General features: G+C 38.4%; 1 protein-coding gene across 4 annotated transcripts in view; it reads right to left on the reverse strand.

The window, feature by feature from the left end:
- Window positions 1–21,090, reverse strand: part of mast4 (microtubule associated serine/threonine kinase family member 4) — a 147,473-nt gene that overhangs the window by 98,415 nt on the left and 27,968 nt on the right. For all 4 annotated transcript variants that reach the window (XM_047372084.1, XM_047372083.1, XM_047372085.1 and 1 more), the window contains exons 2-3: window positions 10,655–10,808; window positions 986–1,119 (exon numbers count right to left, since the gene is read on the reverse strand). In XM_047372084.1, coding sequence (XP_047228040.1) covers window positions 986–1,119; window positions 10,655–10,808 — 288 coding nt within the window. The remainder of the gene's footprint in view (window positions 1–985; window positions 1,120–10,654; window positions 10,809–21,090) is intronic.

Genomic DNA, 21,090 nt, shown 5'->3' on the forward strand with positions numbered 1-21,090 from the left:
TCAATCTGCCTAAAGAAAAACAGCCTAGTTGTAGTTTCTTAATGACTTGACCAGAACATCTTATTGTCCTCCTTCAACATGCTCTGCTGCATCAAACAACAAACTGCAAGGTACACATTTAATTAGCTAATACTGCAGTCAAAACACTTCTTTGTGATATTGCATTAACAATAAACTTGCATATGTAATGTCCAGTCCTTATTACAATACATAGCTTTAATGCATGACATAGGAAACATAGGTATAATGAAATTTAGTAGGTGTATATTCCATATTTTTACTTAAACACAACAAGTAAAATCAAATAAATAAAAGGTTAAATGACATATATGTAATAGTCAATTTATTACTCGAGCAGCAGGAGGAATAAGAGTTGCTTTTTTGTTGTGGATCCTATAATACATTTCTGTTTATACTGTGTTATTGGTATTTTTCTTCAAAGTTATACTGAAGTCTTACACCATCTAAACTGCTGGTTAGCCAGCTTTAGAAAATAGTCAAATAACAGCTGAAATGTGGGAAACTCTGGTTCAGAGTAGAGCAGAGAGGTTCGAAGTTCGATTCCAGCTTCCTCCTGCCACAAGTCAGCAAAGTTAACCTAAGCCCAAGTTGCCTGCCGATCTGCATTTCTGTCTATGAAAGTGTGTGTAGCGGTGAGTCTGACTGGATGAACGTGGCTCTAGTGTAAAGCACTTTGAGTTGTCGGTGTGACTGGAAAAGCACCACATAAATTCAGTCCATTTACAATTTAGTTCATTTCAGATGTAATGTATTCATGTGTTTGATAATTACATGAATATTAAGTAAAAACTCTAGTTATATATAGAAAATATATTATGATTTGAATTGTTCCATATTAATTATGTACACCGATATCACAATGTACTCAAATTGAGCACAAAGTTTGGTTTAAATGAAGCATTAATGGTAACAGGATAACATGGAGCAGAACACCAAAACAGGACCAGAAACAGCAATCACTCACCGCACTAGAGGTGAGTGAAGGGTCTGACTTTCCAAGGTTCAGGGATCGCATGCGGAACAGGTTAGAGGTCTCAGATGACGGCTGCAGCATTGTCTGCATCTGCTGAAGGCTGGGGGGCAGCGACAGGTACTTTCCTGCAAAACACCAGAATCAGACCAGCTGAAAGGTTGCTTTTACAAACAGATGGATCAGATTTTCCTTGAATTTTTTGGGGGGATAACTTAAATATGATTAAAAGCCAATTGTTTTCAGTTGCAAATTTTCATACAAAGATCATGAAAGAAGAAGTTTTAGAGACCACCGGATGCAATGCACAAAAACAAGCCCTATAGAGACCAAGTAGTTCACCAGGATCAACAATTTTATACCGTGGAATATTACCAAAAGAGTAATGGACAAGTTTTAAATTATAGTGAAAATGAAAACTCTAAATACACCTTTTGTTGGACTTTCAAAATAAGACTAAATGTACTCGTGTGGTAAAATGCCACCAGCAGAGAATCACAATCAGATTTATTGGCCAAGACTATGTGCACAAACAAGGAATTTGACTTTGGTTTCACAGTGTAGAAATTAAGTGTAAATGTGTTAACTTTAGGAGAAATAAAATTAAAGCTAAAAATATGACTCATGTCACATGAAAAAGAGACAGAAATCATTTAGCAGTTTTGCATTTGTTATTAATCCTTTCCAAGTACGGGTCACAGGATGCCCCTACAACATGAGAAAATCCCTGCTGTCAGCTGTTATTGGTCACATTTAGATAAACCTTCTTACTTTGTGACAACAAACAGGAAGTAAAATGAGGCCAGGGGAGGGGAAGCCTATTAAAAGCTCACTTACAACTTAAAATTTAAAGAATCTCAGAAATGAAATAATCTGGTGCCAGAAGGAAAATAGACCCACAAATTTTAGAACATTTGATTCAACTCAATGTCATTTGGAAAACTGGCAATAAATGCACGTTTATTTCCTGTCGCTAGATGGCAGTAAAAGCCGTTTTGTCTCCCCTTCCTCTTTATCAGGGCCTTGTCTTATCATAGAGCCTGAGTACACCAAGATAAAAGATTACAAACTGAAAATGACCTCAGCATACAAAGTACACCGTTTTAATGCGTCACTGTGTCACCATAATTAGTTTTTAATTAATCTGAACATTTCAGTTGTATTTTTCCTTTCAGTGCAATAAAACACACTGTTATTGTAGCTGTTAATCAAAAAAACAAAAACAAACAAAGGGAGTCTGTGCTCTGAACTGCAAGAGGATATCTCCAGTTCATTTATTCTGAGGGAAGCATCTATTTTTATCAGCTGATATGATGAGCTGCTGAAGGTATATTTTAGGTCCACTGCCCTGCTGACAACATTTATTAAACTATTGAATACAGGGCCTGATAAACAGGCTAAATGTACTTGTAGTTCCAATGCAAATCTTTTTCCAAAAAAGCAGAGGAAGGAAAGTCTTTTCAGATGTCAGAAGATTCAACAACACTTGCAAGAGTGGACTTAATTGAGAAGCTCCACACATTTGAAGCATAATGCATTTGTTGATTCTTCATTAAGGCCAAGAGGTTGTCAGTTCAGGGTGACAGATTAGCTTAAATCATATCTGTAGCCATCTCAACATATATCAGCACCCCTGGTAATGACGGAAAATGACTTACAATAAATTTAGTAGAATAATCTCACACAGGAATTTTTCTTCCTGTGTGAAGAACGGGACGTTCTTCTCTGGATACACAATGGATTCTTGGCAGCAGTGGAAGATTGTGTGCCTGACTACGATGTCAGTCGAGGACATAGAAAATATGTACATATTTGGACTTTTGATAACAGGATTTCTGCTTTTTGGAGTTGGTGGTTACCTGGCTTATTGAGTGATTCGCAAAATGTGGGCAGCTGTTCAAACCATTCTAAAGCTGCCTGCGATGTTGGATGGAGTCTGTAGAGCGATCAACACTCAGACTGGAATGTTAAGAGAGCAGAATCACAAGTTGGACACGATTTTTGAACAGAATCGCAGCCTGGCATATAATCTTGGAGAAGTTGTACGCTCGAGATCTGCGGAAAGTACCAGAAATTTGGCTATTTGGATTTGCAATTGAGACATACCAGTAAAACTCTTAAGGTAGTTGGAAATTCACAACTGCCTGAACCACAACATTTATTGTTTTTCTAAATCTGGCGCCCCAATGTGGCCTTGGCAACTTCTGCTAACTGGCTATCGACAAAATATCTCCTGGATGTTATATAAACATGACGCTCTTCCCCAGCACTCCCCTACCAGCTGTGTGCTGATAGGACTATGCGGCCGATTGATAAAACTTTCACCTCTCTTCTCAAGGACAATGGCGTTTCTATCAGTGTTGACAGTCTAATTCTAGCAAACCCACTCAGACTTATATATATTCGCACCCTCAAGATTCCACTGTACCCTTGCTAAATCTTTACTTATGTGTGTGTTGCTTACACCTGCTGAGGTTTTTTGTACTATTTCACTCTATTCTGCTCAGAATAGTCTGAAATATGATTTTTTTTTCTCCTATCTTACTTTACCTAAATGTGTGATTTCATTACTTTTCATAGATTTTCAGATTTCTCAGAAGGATTACCAGCAAAAGCCAATTATTATTAGTATTTCATTATTTTTTCTTAATTTTTAGTTTTATCAGAAGGATTACCAGCGAAAAACAAATATTATTAGTAATTTGGACTTTAGCTGCTCTTACACCAATGACCGACCCAGCTTTCTTAATTAAACTACAATGGACTGTTATTACTTAGTTCAACTTCAGTACCAGTAAAAGCAATATATTATTAGCACCTGAAAATGTGGATTAAAGCTGTTTTGTACCAGTGACTCAGCTTCCCAAGTTAGATTTCAGTGGAATGATGAGACTATCAATATTATCATCTTCTTTTAGCATAAGATGCTTTATTATGAAGAGTGGCTTGGAACCAATTTCTACCAGTAAACTTGGAAGGATCATTAATTATTATTACTCTCAAGGATTATAAGTGTCATTTGATTTGTTTTTCTGTCTGTATCTGTGTTTATTTTCTTTGTGATTGTATTGTAATTGTTCTTCCTCATGTACAGCGCTTTGAATGTCTTGTTACTGAATAGCACTATATAAATAAACTTACCTTACCTTACCATCCTCTGTTGGTTATCTTTGGGAGTTTAAACGTCGCTTGCCATTCTAGTCAGTGTGCACGTTTGGAAGACAAACTCAGGTCTCACCCAGCCTTGTTTTATGTAGCTTTTTATTAATTGCCCTCACTAAATATAGGTAGGTTTAGGAAAGTACAGATTGTTTTATAGGCCTTTCTTGACTTAAGACTAACACACATCTGTCTAACTTGAATGGTAGGTCCCTTCTACTTTCCCATTTGTAGGAGTGTCTGAAAAATAAGTCTCTGTCAAATCATGTTTATGCTGCAGGGAAACCTATTTTTTCCAAGTTCCTAGACAATCTGATCCCCTTTTTAAAAAGTATAAATTAGAAAACTTTCTTTAAGAATTCTTAAGGGTGCCAACACGTGTGCTTATGCTGAATTTGCTAACAATAATAATAATTCTTACTTTTTCCCCTCACAGAATAAATTCCTTCAAACTAGGAGTACATTTTTGCTGATTTTTCTGGATAATAATATACAGCAACAGTAAAAGATGAATTTAGGCTTTTTTACAAATCTTTATATGAGATGCAGATGCAGAGCATCAGGAAGTTCTGGGCCAATTCCATGTAACTTGGAAAATCTGATCCAAGTCAGAAAGAATCAGAAATTAAATTAATTAAAAAATAACTCAGAAACCTTTGTCTGCTGTGCCATATTTTCTCCACGGCCTCTCTGTGATCAATGCTTTAAATCCAGGAAAATTAAATTGAGAATCAACAGGATGAGAAGGGAAAAGTGAGGTCTTTCCTTCCTTACCGGCAAATGCTTTCCCTTGCGACAGCCTACCACATCCCGGCATAAAGGAAACCCTCACAAACTACTCAACACTCGGGAAGGTGTGTATCAGCACAGACGGGTAAAAGGGTAAAGATGCTTTTACAACAGACAAATTTATGAGAAAGGTCACTTCCCAACTTTGAGTAAATGTTTCCACTGCATTTAGGATTCATAATGGGAAAAAATCCATTTCAAATTATCTCCAATAGGAACATCGATGCTCTTGAAACACGTAAAGCGAGGGTAAATAAGGCTATTTGCCTTTCCCATCACTCTAAGGTGAATTAGGACACAAAGCGCACATGTTAGGTTTTGTAAAAGATTTTTTGCTGTTGTTAAATAAAAATTTAAACAAAAAGTTGTTTTACCCCCTTAGAGGTCACAATGTCAAAAGAACAGCACTTAATGTTCTAACCTTTCTAGAGAAAGACGGAATAAGTCAGCCCTTTAATTTATGTTTACCTGTCAGTGTTGTTCCTGCTGCATGTGAAAACCAGGTGCAGAGGTTAACACACATTCATCAACACAAGGAAAACCTGCTCTCGGATTAAACAGAAAAACATCCTTCATGCTGTAACTGCACCACTGGTTTGTTTATCCATACTGTTTTTTGAAAACCAGCTCCTAAAGGTTAATGCATTTATTCAAAGCTGCACGCATTTTATTAACCAAAAGGCCAACAGTTTCATCAGCAAGATGGTGTCATCTATACAGGTCCTTCTCAAAATATTAGCATATTGTGATAAAGTTCATTATTTTCCATAATGTCATGATGAAAATTGAACATTCATATATTTTAGATTCATTGCACACTAACTGAAATATTTCAGGTCTTTTATTGTCTTAATACGGATGATTTTGGCATACAGCTCATGAAAACCCAAAATTCCTATCTCACAAAATTAGCATATTTCATCCGACCAATAAAAGAAAAGTGTTTTTAATACAAAAAACGTCAACCTTCAAATAATCATGTACAGTTATGCACTCAATACTTGGTTGGGAATCCTTTGGCAGAAATGACTGCTTCAATGCGGCGTGGCATGGAGGCAATCAGCTTGTGGTACTGCTGAGGTCTTATGGAGGCCCAGGATGCTTCGATAGCGGCCTTTAGCTCATCCAGAGTGTTGGGTCTTGAGTCTCTCAACGTTCTCTTCACAATATCCCACAGATTCTCTATGGGGTTCAGGTCAGGAGAGTTGGCAGGCCAATTGAGCACAGTGATACCATGGTCAGTAAACCATTTACCAGTGGTTTTGGCACTGTGAGCAGGTGCCAGGTCATGCTAAAAAATGAAATCTTCATCTCCATAAAGCTTTTCAGCAGATGGAAGCATGAAGTGCTCCAAAATCTCCTGATAGCTAGCTGCATTGACCCTGCCCTTGATAAAACACAGTGGACCAACACCAGCAGCTGACACGGCACCCCAGACCATCACTGACTGTGGGTACTTGACACTGGACTTCTGGCATTTTGGCATTTCCTTCTCCCCAGTCTTCCTCCAGACTCTGGCACGTTGATTTCCGAATGACATGCAGAATTTGCTTTCATCCGAAAAAAGTACTTTGGACCACTGAGCAACAGTCCGGTGCTGCTTCTCTGTAGCCCAGGTCAGGCGCTTCTGCCGCTGTTTCTGGTTCAAAAGTGGCTTGACCTGTGGAATGCAGCACCTGTAGCCCATTTCCTGCACACGCCTGTGCACGGTGGCTCTGGATGTTTCTACTCCAGACTCAGTCCACTGCTTCCGCAGGTCCCCCAAGGTCTGGAATCGGCCCTTCTCCACAATCTTCCTCAGGGTCCGGTCACCTCTTCTCGTTGTGCAGCGTTTTCTGCCACACTTTTTCCTTCTCACAGACTTCCCACTGAGGTGCCTTGATACAGCACTCTGGGAACAGCCTATTCGTTCAGAAATTTCTTTGTGTGTCTTACCCTCTTGCTTGAGGGTGTCAATAGTGGCCTTCTGGACAGCAGTCAGGTCGGCAGTCTTACCCATGATTGGGGTTTTGAGTGATGAACCAGGCTGGGAGTTTTAAAGGCCTCAGGAATCTTTTGCAGGTGTTTAGAGTTAACTCGTTGATTCAGATGATTAGGTTCATAGCTCGTTTAGAGACCCTTTTAATGATATGCTAATTTTTTGAGATAGGAATTTTGGGTTTTCATGAGCTGTATGCCAAAATCATCCGTATTAAGACAATAAAAGACCTGAAATATTTCAGTTAGTGTGCAATGAATCTAAAATATATGAATGTTAAATTTTCATCATGACATTATGGAAAATAATGAACTTTATCACAATATGCTAATATTTTGAGAAGGACCTGTATATAGCTCAACAATTAGTCTTTTAAAGCCATATATTACATAGAGCCTGACTTGTTCTAACTTACTGCAATAAGCAAGCAAATCAGGCAGACAGAACAAAAGGGCCTTTTATTGGTTTCTGTCCAAAGGGACAATGTATTCATAAGACCAAAAAACCTTCTATCCAGGGGAAAAATGAAACTTGTGATAAACTGTTTAATTGCAGTAATACTTTAACTCTGACTAAACTGCTTTTTAGGATAATCATTTGGTCTTCTGTCCCTTTAACTCTTAGTTGAATTTCTACAAGAATAAATACTCAAAAACTGACCAACTTATTTAGTATTTTCTTTCTGTCCACAGTCAGTGCCAGCTCTCTTGTTGTGCACTAATTTACCATGATGAACAGCCTATTAGTGCAGCCACCCTCATTGCCTTTAGCGGTTTGACATCATAAATGAAGCATGACAAACCAACAACACAAGAAAGCCATGAGGTCATTACCACTCCTGATGCTCCTGACAGCTGGGAGTCTGTTTGGCTACAAGGGGCCATAATGAAATATTGAATAACAACAATTATAATAATAGAGAATCATGAAGACCAAGGAACACACCAGGCAGGTCCGAGATACTGTTGTGGAGAAGTTTAAAGCTGGATTTGGATACAAAAAGATTTCCCAAGCTTTAAACATCCCAAGGAGCACTGTGCAAGCAATCATATTGAAATGGAAGGAGTATCAGACCACTGCAAATCTACCAAGACCCGGCCGTTCCTCTAAACTTTCATCTCGAACAAGGAGAAGACTGATCAGAGATGCAGTCAAGAGGCCCATGATCACTGTGGATGAACTGCAGAGATCTACAGCTGAGGTGGGAGAGTCTGTCCATAGGACATCAATCAGTCGTTCACTGCACAAATCTGGCCTTTATGGAAGAGTGGAAAGAAGAAAGCCATTTCTCAAAGATATCCATAAAAAGTCTCATTTAAAGTTTGCTACAAGCCACCTGGGAGACACACCAAACATGTGGAAGAAGGTGCTCTGGTCAGATGAAACCAAAAGCAAACTGTTTGGTCACAATGCAAAATGATATGTTTGGCGTAAAAGCAACACCGCTCATCAACCTGAACACACCATCCCCACTGTCAAACATGGTGGTGGCAGCATCATGGTTTGGACCTGCTTTTCATCAGCAGGGACAGGGAAGATGGTCAAAATTGATGGGAAGATGGATGGGCCAAATACAGGACCATTCTGGAAGAAAACCTGTTGGAGTCTGCAAGAGACCTGAGACTGGGACAGAGATTTATCTTCCAACAAGACAATGATCCAAAACATAAAGGCAAATCTACAATGGAATGGTTCACAAATAAACTTATCCAGGTGTTGGAATGGCCAAGTCAAAGTCCAGACCTGAATCCAATCGAGAATCTGTGGAAAGAGCTGAAGACTGCTGTTCACGAACGCTCTCTATCCAACCTCACTGAGCTCGACCTGTTTTGCAAGGAAGAATGGGCAAGAATTTCAGTCTCTCGATGTGCAAAACTGATAGAAACATACCCCAAGAGACTTGCAGCTGTAATTGCAGCAAAGGGTGGCGCAACAAAGTATTAACGCAAGGGGGCCGAATAATATTGCAAGCCCCACTTTTCAGTTTTTTATTTGTTAAAAAAGTTTGACACATCCAATAAATTTCATTCCACTTCACGATTGTGTCCCACTTGTTGTTGATTCTTCACAAAAATTTGAATTTTATATCTTTGTGTTTGAAACCTGAAATGTGGCAAAAGGTTAAAAAGTTCAAGGGGACCGAATAATTTCACGAGGCACTGTAAGAAGCTCTGGCTTTCAAGCATAAAAGGAAGTCATTGTTCAGGCGTATCTATGTTGTGTTGACAGAGACGACTAATAAAAAGATTCCACATCCAGCGGGCGGACAACACTAACAAAAGCATTGAAGTAGTCACTGTTTAAATGTTTGTGTGGCCGCATTTAGGGTAGTGAATAGAAAAACAGCACCAAAAAAGGAACAAACATCGGGACTATTGCTAAAACTCTTGTCTGGACTCGTTCTTGTGAACCCGGTACCGTGCACCATTACACCCTGTGAGCTGCTAGTTTTCACAGGTTTCCTGAGGTATGTGATACAGTCTTCTACCTGCTGTCTTTCACACCCTTCAAACCAGTGTGTGGAGCGAAAACAAAAAGGGTTTTAAGGAATCCGCTGAAATAATACTTACAGCCAGTTAAAAGATAAAATCTTTTATAAGACTTGTTTTACAACAAGCCTATTTAACTAGCAGCCCTCAGGCTGAATCAGCCCTGTTCACTACTTGAATATAGCCCTTTATAAATAGAGGAAGACAATCCTTTCATACTAAAACAATAATTTATCTCTTTGTCTAGGAACTAAATAAAATCGGTGTCTATAAAGACTTAATTCACATAATTAGCTCAATAAACAGGATGTTAAGCAACAAACCTGCACTACAGTTTAGTAAATTATGTGCTGGATAAAGAGTTTATTTGGTAAAAGTGTCCTTTCAGTCACATTCCAGCTATAGCACTGACCTCTTCTTCTGTGTTGGGAGCTGCAAAAGTTCCCCACAAACGTCCCTTTGTGGCAACATTTGTATTCACATAAACAGAAATAAATTCAGCAACTGTCTGGGAAAATAATTACTCTTCTCTGAAGTGGCTGGCTTGACTTGCCAAGCAAGTTTGAGAAATGTTACGTCTTCAATTGCGGAGGCCCAGGGCCGTGAGCTGTACATGTGAACGGATTTTCTTCAAGTCGTTTCTCACCAAAAAGTGGAAATTGCTCACAGCAGAATCTGTTAATCCTTGTCTCAACGTGTCAAATGAAACTTCAATGGATGCATTATAATGGAAGTCTTTCTCCTTCGTGCTAAAACATTTTATAAATGAAACATGTTTTCACTGGCATGAAGAGACATTTTAGAGCAATTTACTTCCATTAAGAAACAACCATGTATTATGAAAGTGGAGATAGAGATTGGTCTGTGGGCAGTGATGTGATTATCATTAGCAAAAAGTCGTTTCCTGTCTGTGATATTGAGCATTACGATTTATTTCTAAGCTGTGGAAAGAATGATTGCCATCAAAAAGGCAGTAGAAAATGATTTAGACGTGTTTTCCCACTGTATGAGCAAGATCAAATACAGTAAACATAGGCTGTACAGGAATCCAGAGTCTCTGCGTGTGCTTTTAAAAACAAAAGACGTCATGCATTTGTCATTTGACTATGAGTCACAATGGTGCATTAAACTAAACAAAACAAGAAGAAATCACAAAGAAGAAAAAGCTAATATTGTTAGTTTCTTTTTCACATTTGGAAGTAAAATGTAAAGACCAAACACAAAGATGAATAAATACAAATAAATTACCTGTCAAACCACCACCAAGGCTTCTTCTACGAAGCTGTTTTCCATCATCGCTGAGATGCCATTTGAATTTGAGAGCGGAGCTTAATCCCTGGGTTAGCTCAGAAATACTGGACTTTCTCAGGAGTATAAGAGGTGGGTAGAGGATGTTGTCCAACTGCAGAAATGGTGAAAAAGAGGTAAGACTGACAGGAAGATGCAGCATAGCTAGACCTAAAATACCATGCTAAATGACAGTAGAAAGAGGGGGCTTGATAGAAGGGATCCCAGGCCCTTCTAAAAGATCATCATAGCAGCTTGTGTTTGGAAATATGTCTCAAAAAAACCCCACAAAACTTCATGAAAAACTAGAGATGCACAAAAAAAAAAACAAAATTGGCTGCTGACTGGAATTGTTTCTCTGTTGTGATACAAAAATATTAATCTTCACTTTGTTTTTGTACATATGGATTGGAATATACAGGAATGCCCAAATTTAGGACAACTATTATGTCCTTCTTGAAGAGTTCAGGAAAAACAAATTGAGAAACAAGATTACCAAGCTAAAAATTTCAAGCACATAAAGCAAAGCCCTCAGATTATTGAACCCAAATCTGGGTTCAATCTGAGGCAGATTTCTTACATAACAAAAAAGAAAAGATTTGTTACTCCATATGAAAACAGAAAACCTCTTTATCAGAGGCATCTAGAAAACAATATCTTCAGGAACAAACAGATTACATATTGCATTGTTCAGCGTTGTCTATTACAAGCCTATTGTGCTCTCTGAAGAGGACACCATGAAGCTCAACATAACAAAGCCCAGTGGTGAGGAAGAGGCCCTCCCTGAGAATACAAAGATCCATCGAGCTGAGAGCCGTGTGTGGAAGGAAATGCCCCCTGCTCCCCCCAGGGAATGATTCATGATCCAAGCACTGCTAGGAATAAATACAAGAAACCTTTGTAGATAGAAAGTCACAACAGCGACCTTTCTAATCATTTCTCATGAAATAAATATACTTTTACCCATAAAGCAGAAGAATTTCAAAGCAAGTTGTATGGATGCTCATTATTGTTTATTTTAAAAAAAAAGGTTTCTGCACACTTCCCATTTTAAAAATTTCCAGACTTTTCCAAATTTGAGGTTTTGGTTTTTTCAATTAGTTTTCAAGCGATTTTTCTTGCTTGACAACTTTAAAATCCTCGGATTTTAAAGTCTGTGGAAACCCTGTTCTGTGTGATGCATTCGTTTTTCTATACAATAAAAGAGCTGAATGAGCAGCGTCTAAGAGTGGTGATTTCACAGTGTTGCTTAGTGGGCGTTTTTCCACTAAATCTGTTTTGGCACAAAAAATTGCCCAGATCACAGCTCACATTTTTATACCACTTATATGTTTTATTAAATAATAATAATTGTCACATTTGATTTTAAGAGATTTGCATATTGGTTAATCCAACTTTTGCTGCAACAATAGAAGTAAATTAAATCTTACAATTAAGCATAATGCCATTAGTGTACAAATCTTGGTTGAGAACTTAAAAACCCTACAGGTCCTTCTCAAAATATTAGCATATTGTGATAAAGTTCATTATTTTCCATAATGTCATGATGAAAATTTAACATTCATATATTTTAGATTCATTGCACACTAACTGAAATATTTCAGGTCTTTTATTGTCTTAATACGGATGATTTTGGCATACAGCTCAGGAAAACCCAAAATTCCTATCTCACAAAATTAGCATATTTCATCCGACCAATAAAAGAAAAGTGTTTTTAATACAAAAAACGTCAACCTTCAAATAATCATGTACAGTTATGCACTCAATACTTGGTCGGGAATCCTTTTGCAGAAATGACTGCTTCAATGCGGCGTGGCATGGAGGCAATCAGCCTGTGGCACTGCTGAGGTCTTATGGAGGCCCAGGATGCTTCGATAGCGGCCTTTAGCTCATCCAGAGTGTTGGGTCTTGAGTCTCTCAACGTTCTCTTCACAATATCCCACAGATTCTCTATGGGGTTCAGGTCAGGAGAGTTGGCAGGCCAATTGAGCACAGTGATACCATGGTCAGTAAACCATTTACCAGTGGTTTTGGCACTGTGAGCAGGTGCCAGGTCGTGCTGAAAAATGAAATCTTCTCCATAAAGCTTTTCAGCAGATGGAAGCATGAAGTGCTCCAAAATCTCCTGATAGCTAGCTGCATTGACCCTGCCCTTGATAAAACACAGTGGACCAACACCAGCAGCTGACACGGCACCCCAGACCATCACTGACTGTGGGTACTTGACACTGGACTTCTGGCATTTTGGCATTTCCTTCTCCCCAGTCTTCCTCCAGACTCTGGCACCTTGATTTCCGAATGACATGCAGAATTTGCTTTCATCCGAAAAAAGTACTTTGGACCACTGAGCAACAGTCCAGTGCTGCTTCTCTGTAGCCCAGGTCAGGCGCTTCTGCCGCTGTTTCTGCTTCAAAAGTGGCTTGACCTGGGGAATGCGGCACCTGCAGCCCATTTCTTGCACACGCCTGTGCACGGTGGCTCTGGATGTTTCTACTCCAGACTCAGTCCACTGCTTCCGCAGGTCCCCCAAGGTCTGGAATCGGCCCTTCTCCACAATCTTCCTCAGGGTCCGGTCACCTCTTCTCGTTGTGCAGCGTTTTCTGCCACACTTTTTCCTTCCCACAGACTTCCCACTGAGGTGCCTTGATACAGCACTCTGGGAACAGCCTATTCGTTCAGAAATTTCTTTCTGTGTCTTACCCTCTTGCTTGAGGGTGTCAATAGTGGCCTTCTGGACAGCAGTCAGGTCGGCAGTCTTACCCATGATTGGGGTTTTGAGTGATGAACCAGGCTGGGAGTCTTAAAGGCCTCAGGAATCTTTTGCAGGTGTTTAGAGTTAACTCGTTGATTCAGATGATTAGGTTCATAGCTCGTTTAGAGACCCTTTTAATGATATGCTAATTTTGTGAGATGGGAATTTTGGGTTTTCATGAGCTGTATGCCAAAATCATCCGTATTAAGACAATAAAAGACCTGAAATATTTCAGTTAGTGTGCAATGAATCTAAAATATATGAATGTAAAATTTTCATCATTACATTATGGAAAACAATTAACTTTATCACAATATGCTAATATTTTGAGAATGACCTGTATACTGGACAGCATTTAGCAGTGTGTTTTATAATACCTTTAGTGAGAAAAGCAAGTAACAGATGGGTGCTAACTGGTTGGTCACAAATTCATCCAAAATCAAAACACTAAGTAAAAAAAAAAGACAGATTAACTAAAAAAGACAGCAAGATTAAAAAAAACATGGCAATAAATGTGACTCAGAAATATGTGCATTGAAGAAGCCTTTTAGTTTTAGGGCAATATTTGTGTTTGTGAGGGTATATACTTCAGGCAGTAAAAGATTTACAGCCAAAAGACTGTGCTTAAATTAGCAGTACTTATTATCATCAGTTTTATTTTGTAATAAATACTGCCAAAGACTACATCACCCATCCCTACTTCCCAAGTCAGATTTTGTGCTATCATCTTCTGTGCTTGCAGGGAATCTTCAAAAAGTAAGAATACATCACTGGTCCAAAGCATACTGCTGGGGAACTGTTTACATTTCTGATGACAAATAACTTTGGGTTCCAGTGGTGACAAAGCCACTACCACCAGTGACAAGAAAGTGAGCGCATTCCCAGTGTTGATCAGGCATCTGCTAGGGCTGTAAAAAAGGGGAAGGACAACCTAAACTTGATCTGCAAGTGATGTCAAACAATTTATAGTAAGAGATTTGAATACTGTGTGAAAAAAGATTCACCCAGACAGACGCTGCACTGCAGCAAGAGCAACCAAATGGAAACAAACACCCCTGCACAACCACCAGCTAATATTTAGGAAATAAACAGTGGTGGTGCAGAGATGAAAAGCTCAGATAACAAAGTTATTTGACTCTTACATCTATTAGAAGCATTCACAAAATATTTAAATCACATCCACACACATTTATCACATGCTGAAAAATATGTTCACCCACAGGTTGAACTAAACAATGCTGAACTAATAAAATTAAGTTAATAGTCTACAAGAAAAGCTGGCGGTATCTGTGTTTACTACAAACAGTAATTTCCTGTCTTAGAGATCTTCTAAAGAGCAAGAAAAGAAAGGTTTGGGCTCCAGCAGCAAACTTTGACTGGGTTGCAAAAACAAACAGGATCTTTTTCAGAAATCCCAGGTGCTAATGGTTAAAGCAGTGACTCAGTCAATCAGACTTGCATCAACCAAGATAATAATAAATGCCTTGCTTATCTGAAGTCTACATCAGTTGCTATAGGAAGCTGGCAGCTTTTCAATTACTGGGGTTGTTAGGTGTCAAAAGAAAGCAAGAACAGTCTGTGAGGGGATAAACATTTCAACTTTCAGAAATAAAACTTTGCAATGAGCAGAACATGCCTAGATTCTAAAGTTAAATGCATCTGTAAAAGCTTTTCTCTAAATAGATTCTTTAGAAAATGTGTTTTCCTGACTAGAAAAGAAAAACTCTGAAGGTGATCCTGTTAACAGCTGGTGCAACAGTGTCCAGGTGTTTAAAGACAAAAATATTCAAATTATTTAGTAACGGAGTCCATGTTATGTAACATTAAAGCAAACCCTGTAAGCAGCTTTCAGTTATGCTGCGAGACAATCACGGGTAATAAGCCATATTGTTCTAAGCCAGGAAATTCAAGAAGGGTTATTATGAAATCTACCCATACACATCTGACCATGATGTAATGTGGTCCATGACCTGAACGACGCCCAAGTGATGGTTTTCTGTCTCAGGGAGCCGGATGTATTTCACAATATCTTCTGGATTTCTCAATACAGTTCTTTCAAAATTCTTCCCTTTAACTAAAAACATTTGTAAAACTGTGTACACCCTATGGCCTCCAAGAGAAAAGCACCATTATGTTTCCCACCTCAAAGACAGTCTAGACACATATTTCAGGTTTACATTAATGCTCAGCGGTTTGCAAAATATTTGTACCCTTTGAGTTTTTCTACATCTTTTAAATTATTTTGAATAATACTGTGTAGTCTCTAGATATGCAAAGCTAATTTAGATACACACCAAAAGACCTGTAGCATTATTGCAGCTAAAGGTGGCTCTACAAAGTATTGACTCAAGGGGGCTTAGTAAAAGTCCTTGCTTCATGTATCCTTCTTCTTCAGAGTTATGAAAGTCCCAATGCAATTCATTGTCTGTGGCTGTTACATGACAAAATGTAAAAAAGCTGAAGGCTATTGAATATATTTGCAAAGCACTGTAAAACATCTACTTACAGAGCAGAACATAATGTAGAATAAATTTTTCCTTCAATGCACAATCCACTCAGACACTGTTAGAAGAATTACTTGTAAGAAAAACAATTGTACAAACTAACATTTATAGATTAATCACCAAACAAGCTTAGTTGTGTATGAGTGGTGATCCTTGCCACCTTTTGCTTTTATTTTTCTGGTAAACCACAATAAAAATGAGAGCCAGTAAAACTGTGGAGGCTGCCAAAGCTGCATGGCTCCAAGTGATTTTTGCATTAGCTCAACTGTGATTATAGGACACATAGCCATGAATCACCAGGATAATCTGTAGACCCATGCTTCCCACTCTAAACATATCAGCATTTAAGAGGCTAATGCAGCCACACATTGTAGACTCACTTATTACAAAGGATATTAGTGCGATATATTTACATTCAAAACCTCTGCGTTGATTTAAGAGTGGGTGTCAGCCTTTTAAATGCCTACTTGATTACATGGAAAGCCCTGAAGTCAGCCAGCCATAGTTCACTTTCTATGTTCATAGAAAATAGCACACTGGTTTCAGTTTTGGCAGCAGCCATTGGCCTTTCTCCCACCATTCCTCTCTATTTGCAGCAGGGTCACATAGAGCTCCTGAGAGCAACATCAAACACCTTTCCTCCCTCTCTCACTGCATCCTCTTTTCCACCCTGACTCTGATTCACAGTCGACAGTATCAACAATGTTTTGTTGTCAAAGCAGACAGCAAACGGTTAAACATACAGTAAGCTGCACAATACTGACCCTTTAATGAGATTCTATGTGATAGACCAAGACATAGTAGTGCATAACTGATACATGGGAAGAAAATGCATTGCTTTTTGTTTTGTTTTTTTCTCATGTAAACATCTAATTAGTGTAGTGTGCTTTGTAATCACTCCGTCTGAGCCAATACTTAGTAGAATCACATTTTACTGCAGTTCAAGTTACAAGTCTTTTGGGATCAGATGGAGAGAAACTGAACAGACACATCTGGTCATATACTGTCAGAACGATTTAGGTCTGGACTTGTCTGGGCAGTTTAAAATTGTTTAGTAATAGCTCTGGCTGTTTGTTTAGGGTAATTAACCCGCTGCAAGGTGAACCTAGGCACAAGTCTCAAGTCTTTAGCATTCCTCTGCATTTATCTTGATCTTCACATCAACTCTAACCTGCTGCCCCAACACCTGTCCTGGATGAAGAAAATCATCCCTACAGCATGATGCTGCCACCGCCATGCATCACGGTAGAGATGGTGTGTTTGGGGTAATGTGCAGTGTTCATCCCCCTCCCCCCCCCCATAGATTTACTTGTAGGCCAAAAAGTTTGATTTTGGGCTTGTCTGACCACAGCCCTTTCCTCCACATGTATGTGCTTTACATGACTTGTGCCAAACAGATTCTTTACCCTGACCTTTAGATCCTTGCAGTTCCTCAAGAGTTACCGGGCCTTATAAATTTATCTGATTAATGTTCTCTTTGTCCAGGATATTCTTTTAGGTGGACACCTAAGTTCATGGAGATGTTTCATCCTTGGGAAATTGTTTTATAAGCTAAACCCGCTTTAAATCTCTCCACAACTTTCTCCCTGACCTATCTGCAGTGGTTCTTGGTCTTTATGATGATGTTTATTAATGTTCTTCTACTCCCCGATACCTTCACAAAACAGCTGAATACAAAAATTAATTTGCACACCAGTTAACTCTTTACACATTGGCTGAACTCTAAAGGCAATTGCTCACCCCATTTTATTTAAGAAAATCAAAGTAAAGGAGGTTTAGTACCAATTCATGCCATAAATCAGATTTTATATATAAAATCTCACATATTTTTATATACAAAATCATCTTCGTACTTCACCACTATGCACTAGTTGGTTAATCAGTAAAACTTTGGTCAACCACATAACCAATAGCATAGACTGAAGTTAGTGGTTGTAATGTAACAAAATGTGAAAAGGGTCAAGGGGTATGGATACTTTTGCAAAGCACGGTAGAGCTTCTTTGCTACACTCCAAGGGGATTTGATGCATTTCTCTAACAACTTCAACAATCCCAGCAATTCTAGAAGCAATGAGGAAAACATTAATGCTGTATTTGGCACCCACTAAGCTTACAAGTAACATGAAATCAGAGAGAGGTACATGATCTAAAAGAAAAAGTCTTGTCACCTTAATGAGCCAATGAAAAGAGCCAGTGTAGAGAAACCAAAACTTTGGTTTAGTAAGCTTTAATTTAACAAATTAAGAACTGAATCCCACCTAAACAACCAATGCTATGCATTGTTATAGGTGTTTTAAGTGGCAGGGCACCAATTGTTGCCTTAAAGATTTTTTAAATTGACTTACATTTTACATCCAAGTAATTTTAAACATTTTTACAAATAGAAATCTGATTTGGTCTGTACTTAACTTTCAAGGTAGCCATTTCACAAAAAAGGAAATGACCGAGTCTTCCCAACTGTTTAAAGAGATGGGAAGGCTCAGACACACTGAGGGGAGCAAGGGAACAGCACTTTGCTCCCTTAGTTTATTTTTGTCTGACAGATTCCGACTTGTTCATGTTAATGATAAATCTCTACACTCCAGGGTTACTAGCGGAGTACCACAGGGTTCACTGCTTGGGCCAGTTATTTTTACTAGATATCCTTCTAGTTGGTAAAATTAACAGAAAGCATAGGGTAAATTTCCACTGCTTTGTTGATGATACTTGGCTACATTTATCCATAAATCATGATGAATCAAAATCAGTTAGTTAGACTACAGGCAGGTCATGGAGACATATAAACATGGGTGAGTTTAAAATTTCTGCTTTTAAATTCAGACAAGACAGATGTAACTGAGCCTCTGAAAAACAAACTACTTAGTCAGTCACTTATTCTAGATGGCATTAAATTGGCCTCTGCTAATAAAGTACATAACATTTGTTATCTTTAACCAGGATTTCAAAAACTCCAAAAACTCCAACAGATTTGCAGGAGCTCCTTCTTTCACCTTTGTAATATTGTCAAAATTAGAAATATCGAGAATGATGCTGAAAAAAAAAAAAGAGTCCATGCATTTGTTACTTCAAGGCTGGACTATTGAAATTCTTTACAATCAGGAAGTACAAAAATGCAGTAAAAGCCTTCTTCTGTCTGTTTAATGTACTTAATTAAGTTTCATCAACTATCAGAGATCTGATTGTTCCTTATGTTCCCCACAGATCACTTCGCTCTCAGACTGCAGGTTTTACTGGTGGTTCCTCAAGTTTCTAAACGTTGAATGGGAGGCTTCTTAGCTATGGAAACAGCTCCCAATTTTAGTCATGACATGCAGACACATCGTTTACTGTTAGGACTAGGCTTAAAACATTCCTTTTTGATAAAAGCTTGTAGTTAGAGTGGCTCAGGTTATCCTGAGCTATCTCTGTAGTGATGCTGGTAAAGGCTTGTGCTACGTATTGCATTCTGGATTTTTTATGAGATTTTTTTTAACACCAAAAAGGATAAAATAAAATAGAACCCTTGTAGTGTATGTAAGTGCCAACGGTATTATGGAAAACAAATTCAATTTTGCATAACACGTAGTGCTTTCTTTTCTGTTAAGTTTAAAACGACCCCACTTGGAGTTTCTTTTTGCCCCTCGCCGTCTCCCTCCATAGCTGGTAATCGCACTTGGCAGGATTAGCGGAAGTGAGAGTGTTGTGCAATACAAATAACCACCCAGCCAGACCTATGCGTTGAAAAGATAAACAGAAATTAATGAAACCTCAAGGGAGATAATTTGCCTTGAAGAATGTTTGTATTTGAGGTATTGTATTAAATAAATTGTTTCAGCCCTAGAAGCTATACCTGGCCTGGCATTCTGTTTTAGCAGTGTCAACCTTTTCTGTAACATAGAAAGTTCTACCTGACCAATACTTCCGTGGTTTTAGTGTCTCCCAGTAAGGGGGACAGGATGCAACAAACTGTCTGCTGTCATTACATGCTCGTTCGGGAGAGACTGCTGCAAAGCCTGTGATCCTTTGCATTCGCCTGGGTTTCCAAACACAAAAATGTTTTAACCAATTTGAATAAAAAAACGGAACTTGACTGCATTATTCAATAACTAAGATAGACTTGACTGCATGCAAGTGACTTTGAACTGGTCTATGTGATTGGATTGACTATATATTTCTGTGTATAAATTGGATGTGTACTGTAAATACTTATACAGTTTAAAAAAAAAATTTCAATACATACTGCCTTCTGATAACTTTAGATCTTTAGTGAACACAAGAAACATGCTAAAAACTACATCAAAGATTTATGGTTCCTTAGGTTATCAGTGCTTTACAGATGAAGGTGAATAGTCTGAACAAACTTGGAGGGGGCTTGACAGAAAAGCAGCATGCTGTAGAAAGCTAAACAAGTGTTAAGCACAGACTGAAAGCCTGTGGTTGGGTTTTAGCAGCCAAGATTACAGCAACTAAATACTCTAAAGGTGGGGAAAACACTGAATGCAAGGGAATTAAACTTCTTCTGTACACAACACCAACAAACTGACAGAGCAGGGAGAAAAGCAACATTTCATCACACAGACAAGATTAGGCACAAATATTTCCCAAGGTTGAGTAAATAATACTTTAGTAGTTCAAGCTAATAAAAACTTTGCAGCATTGACATTCTGGATCACTGCCTAGCTGTACTACAAGGCTGAAGAGTGAAAACACCACATTTAGGAGCAGTTTTAATAGTTTTTTGTTTTTTTTAAACCAGAAAATCAAAATGTCTATACAAATATTTTACTTAAAACAGTGTGCTGTAAAGGTGTAAATCCTCAACTGTTGCACATATATGTACCTTGCAGACATCATCATAGAGCAGGAAATTGCCTCCTTTTTGAAGGTTTTGTGGTGATGTGTTGCTCATTTTACTGAGATGGATGAAGGGAACTTTTCAAAGGGGGAACAAATTGTTATTAAAAACTTTGGTTGGTTGCTAAGACGCATTATTCTCAGGTTTACAGCGAAACAGGAAGAATGATCCCATACATCACGTCAAGTTACAACTACTTTCAGTCAGTGCCATCTTGTTTCGTTCTTTGCTCTCCCTGCCATTGTTTCTTTATCGCTTCCTCCAGAGAATAACACATGTTCACGATAATTAATCATTTCTAGGGAAC

This window comes from Girardinichthys multiradiatus, chromosome 8 (assembly GCF_021462225.1).
Source record: "Girardinichthys multiradiatus isolate DD_20200921_A chromosome 8, DD_fGirMul_XY1, whole genome shotgun sequence".
Classification (NCBI taxonomy): Eukaryota; Metazoa; Chordata; class Actinopteri; order Cyprinodontiformes; family Goodeidae; genus Girardinichthys; species Girardinichthys multiradiatus.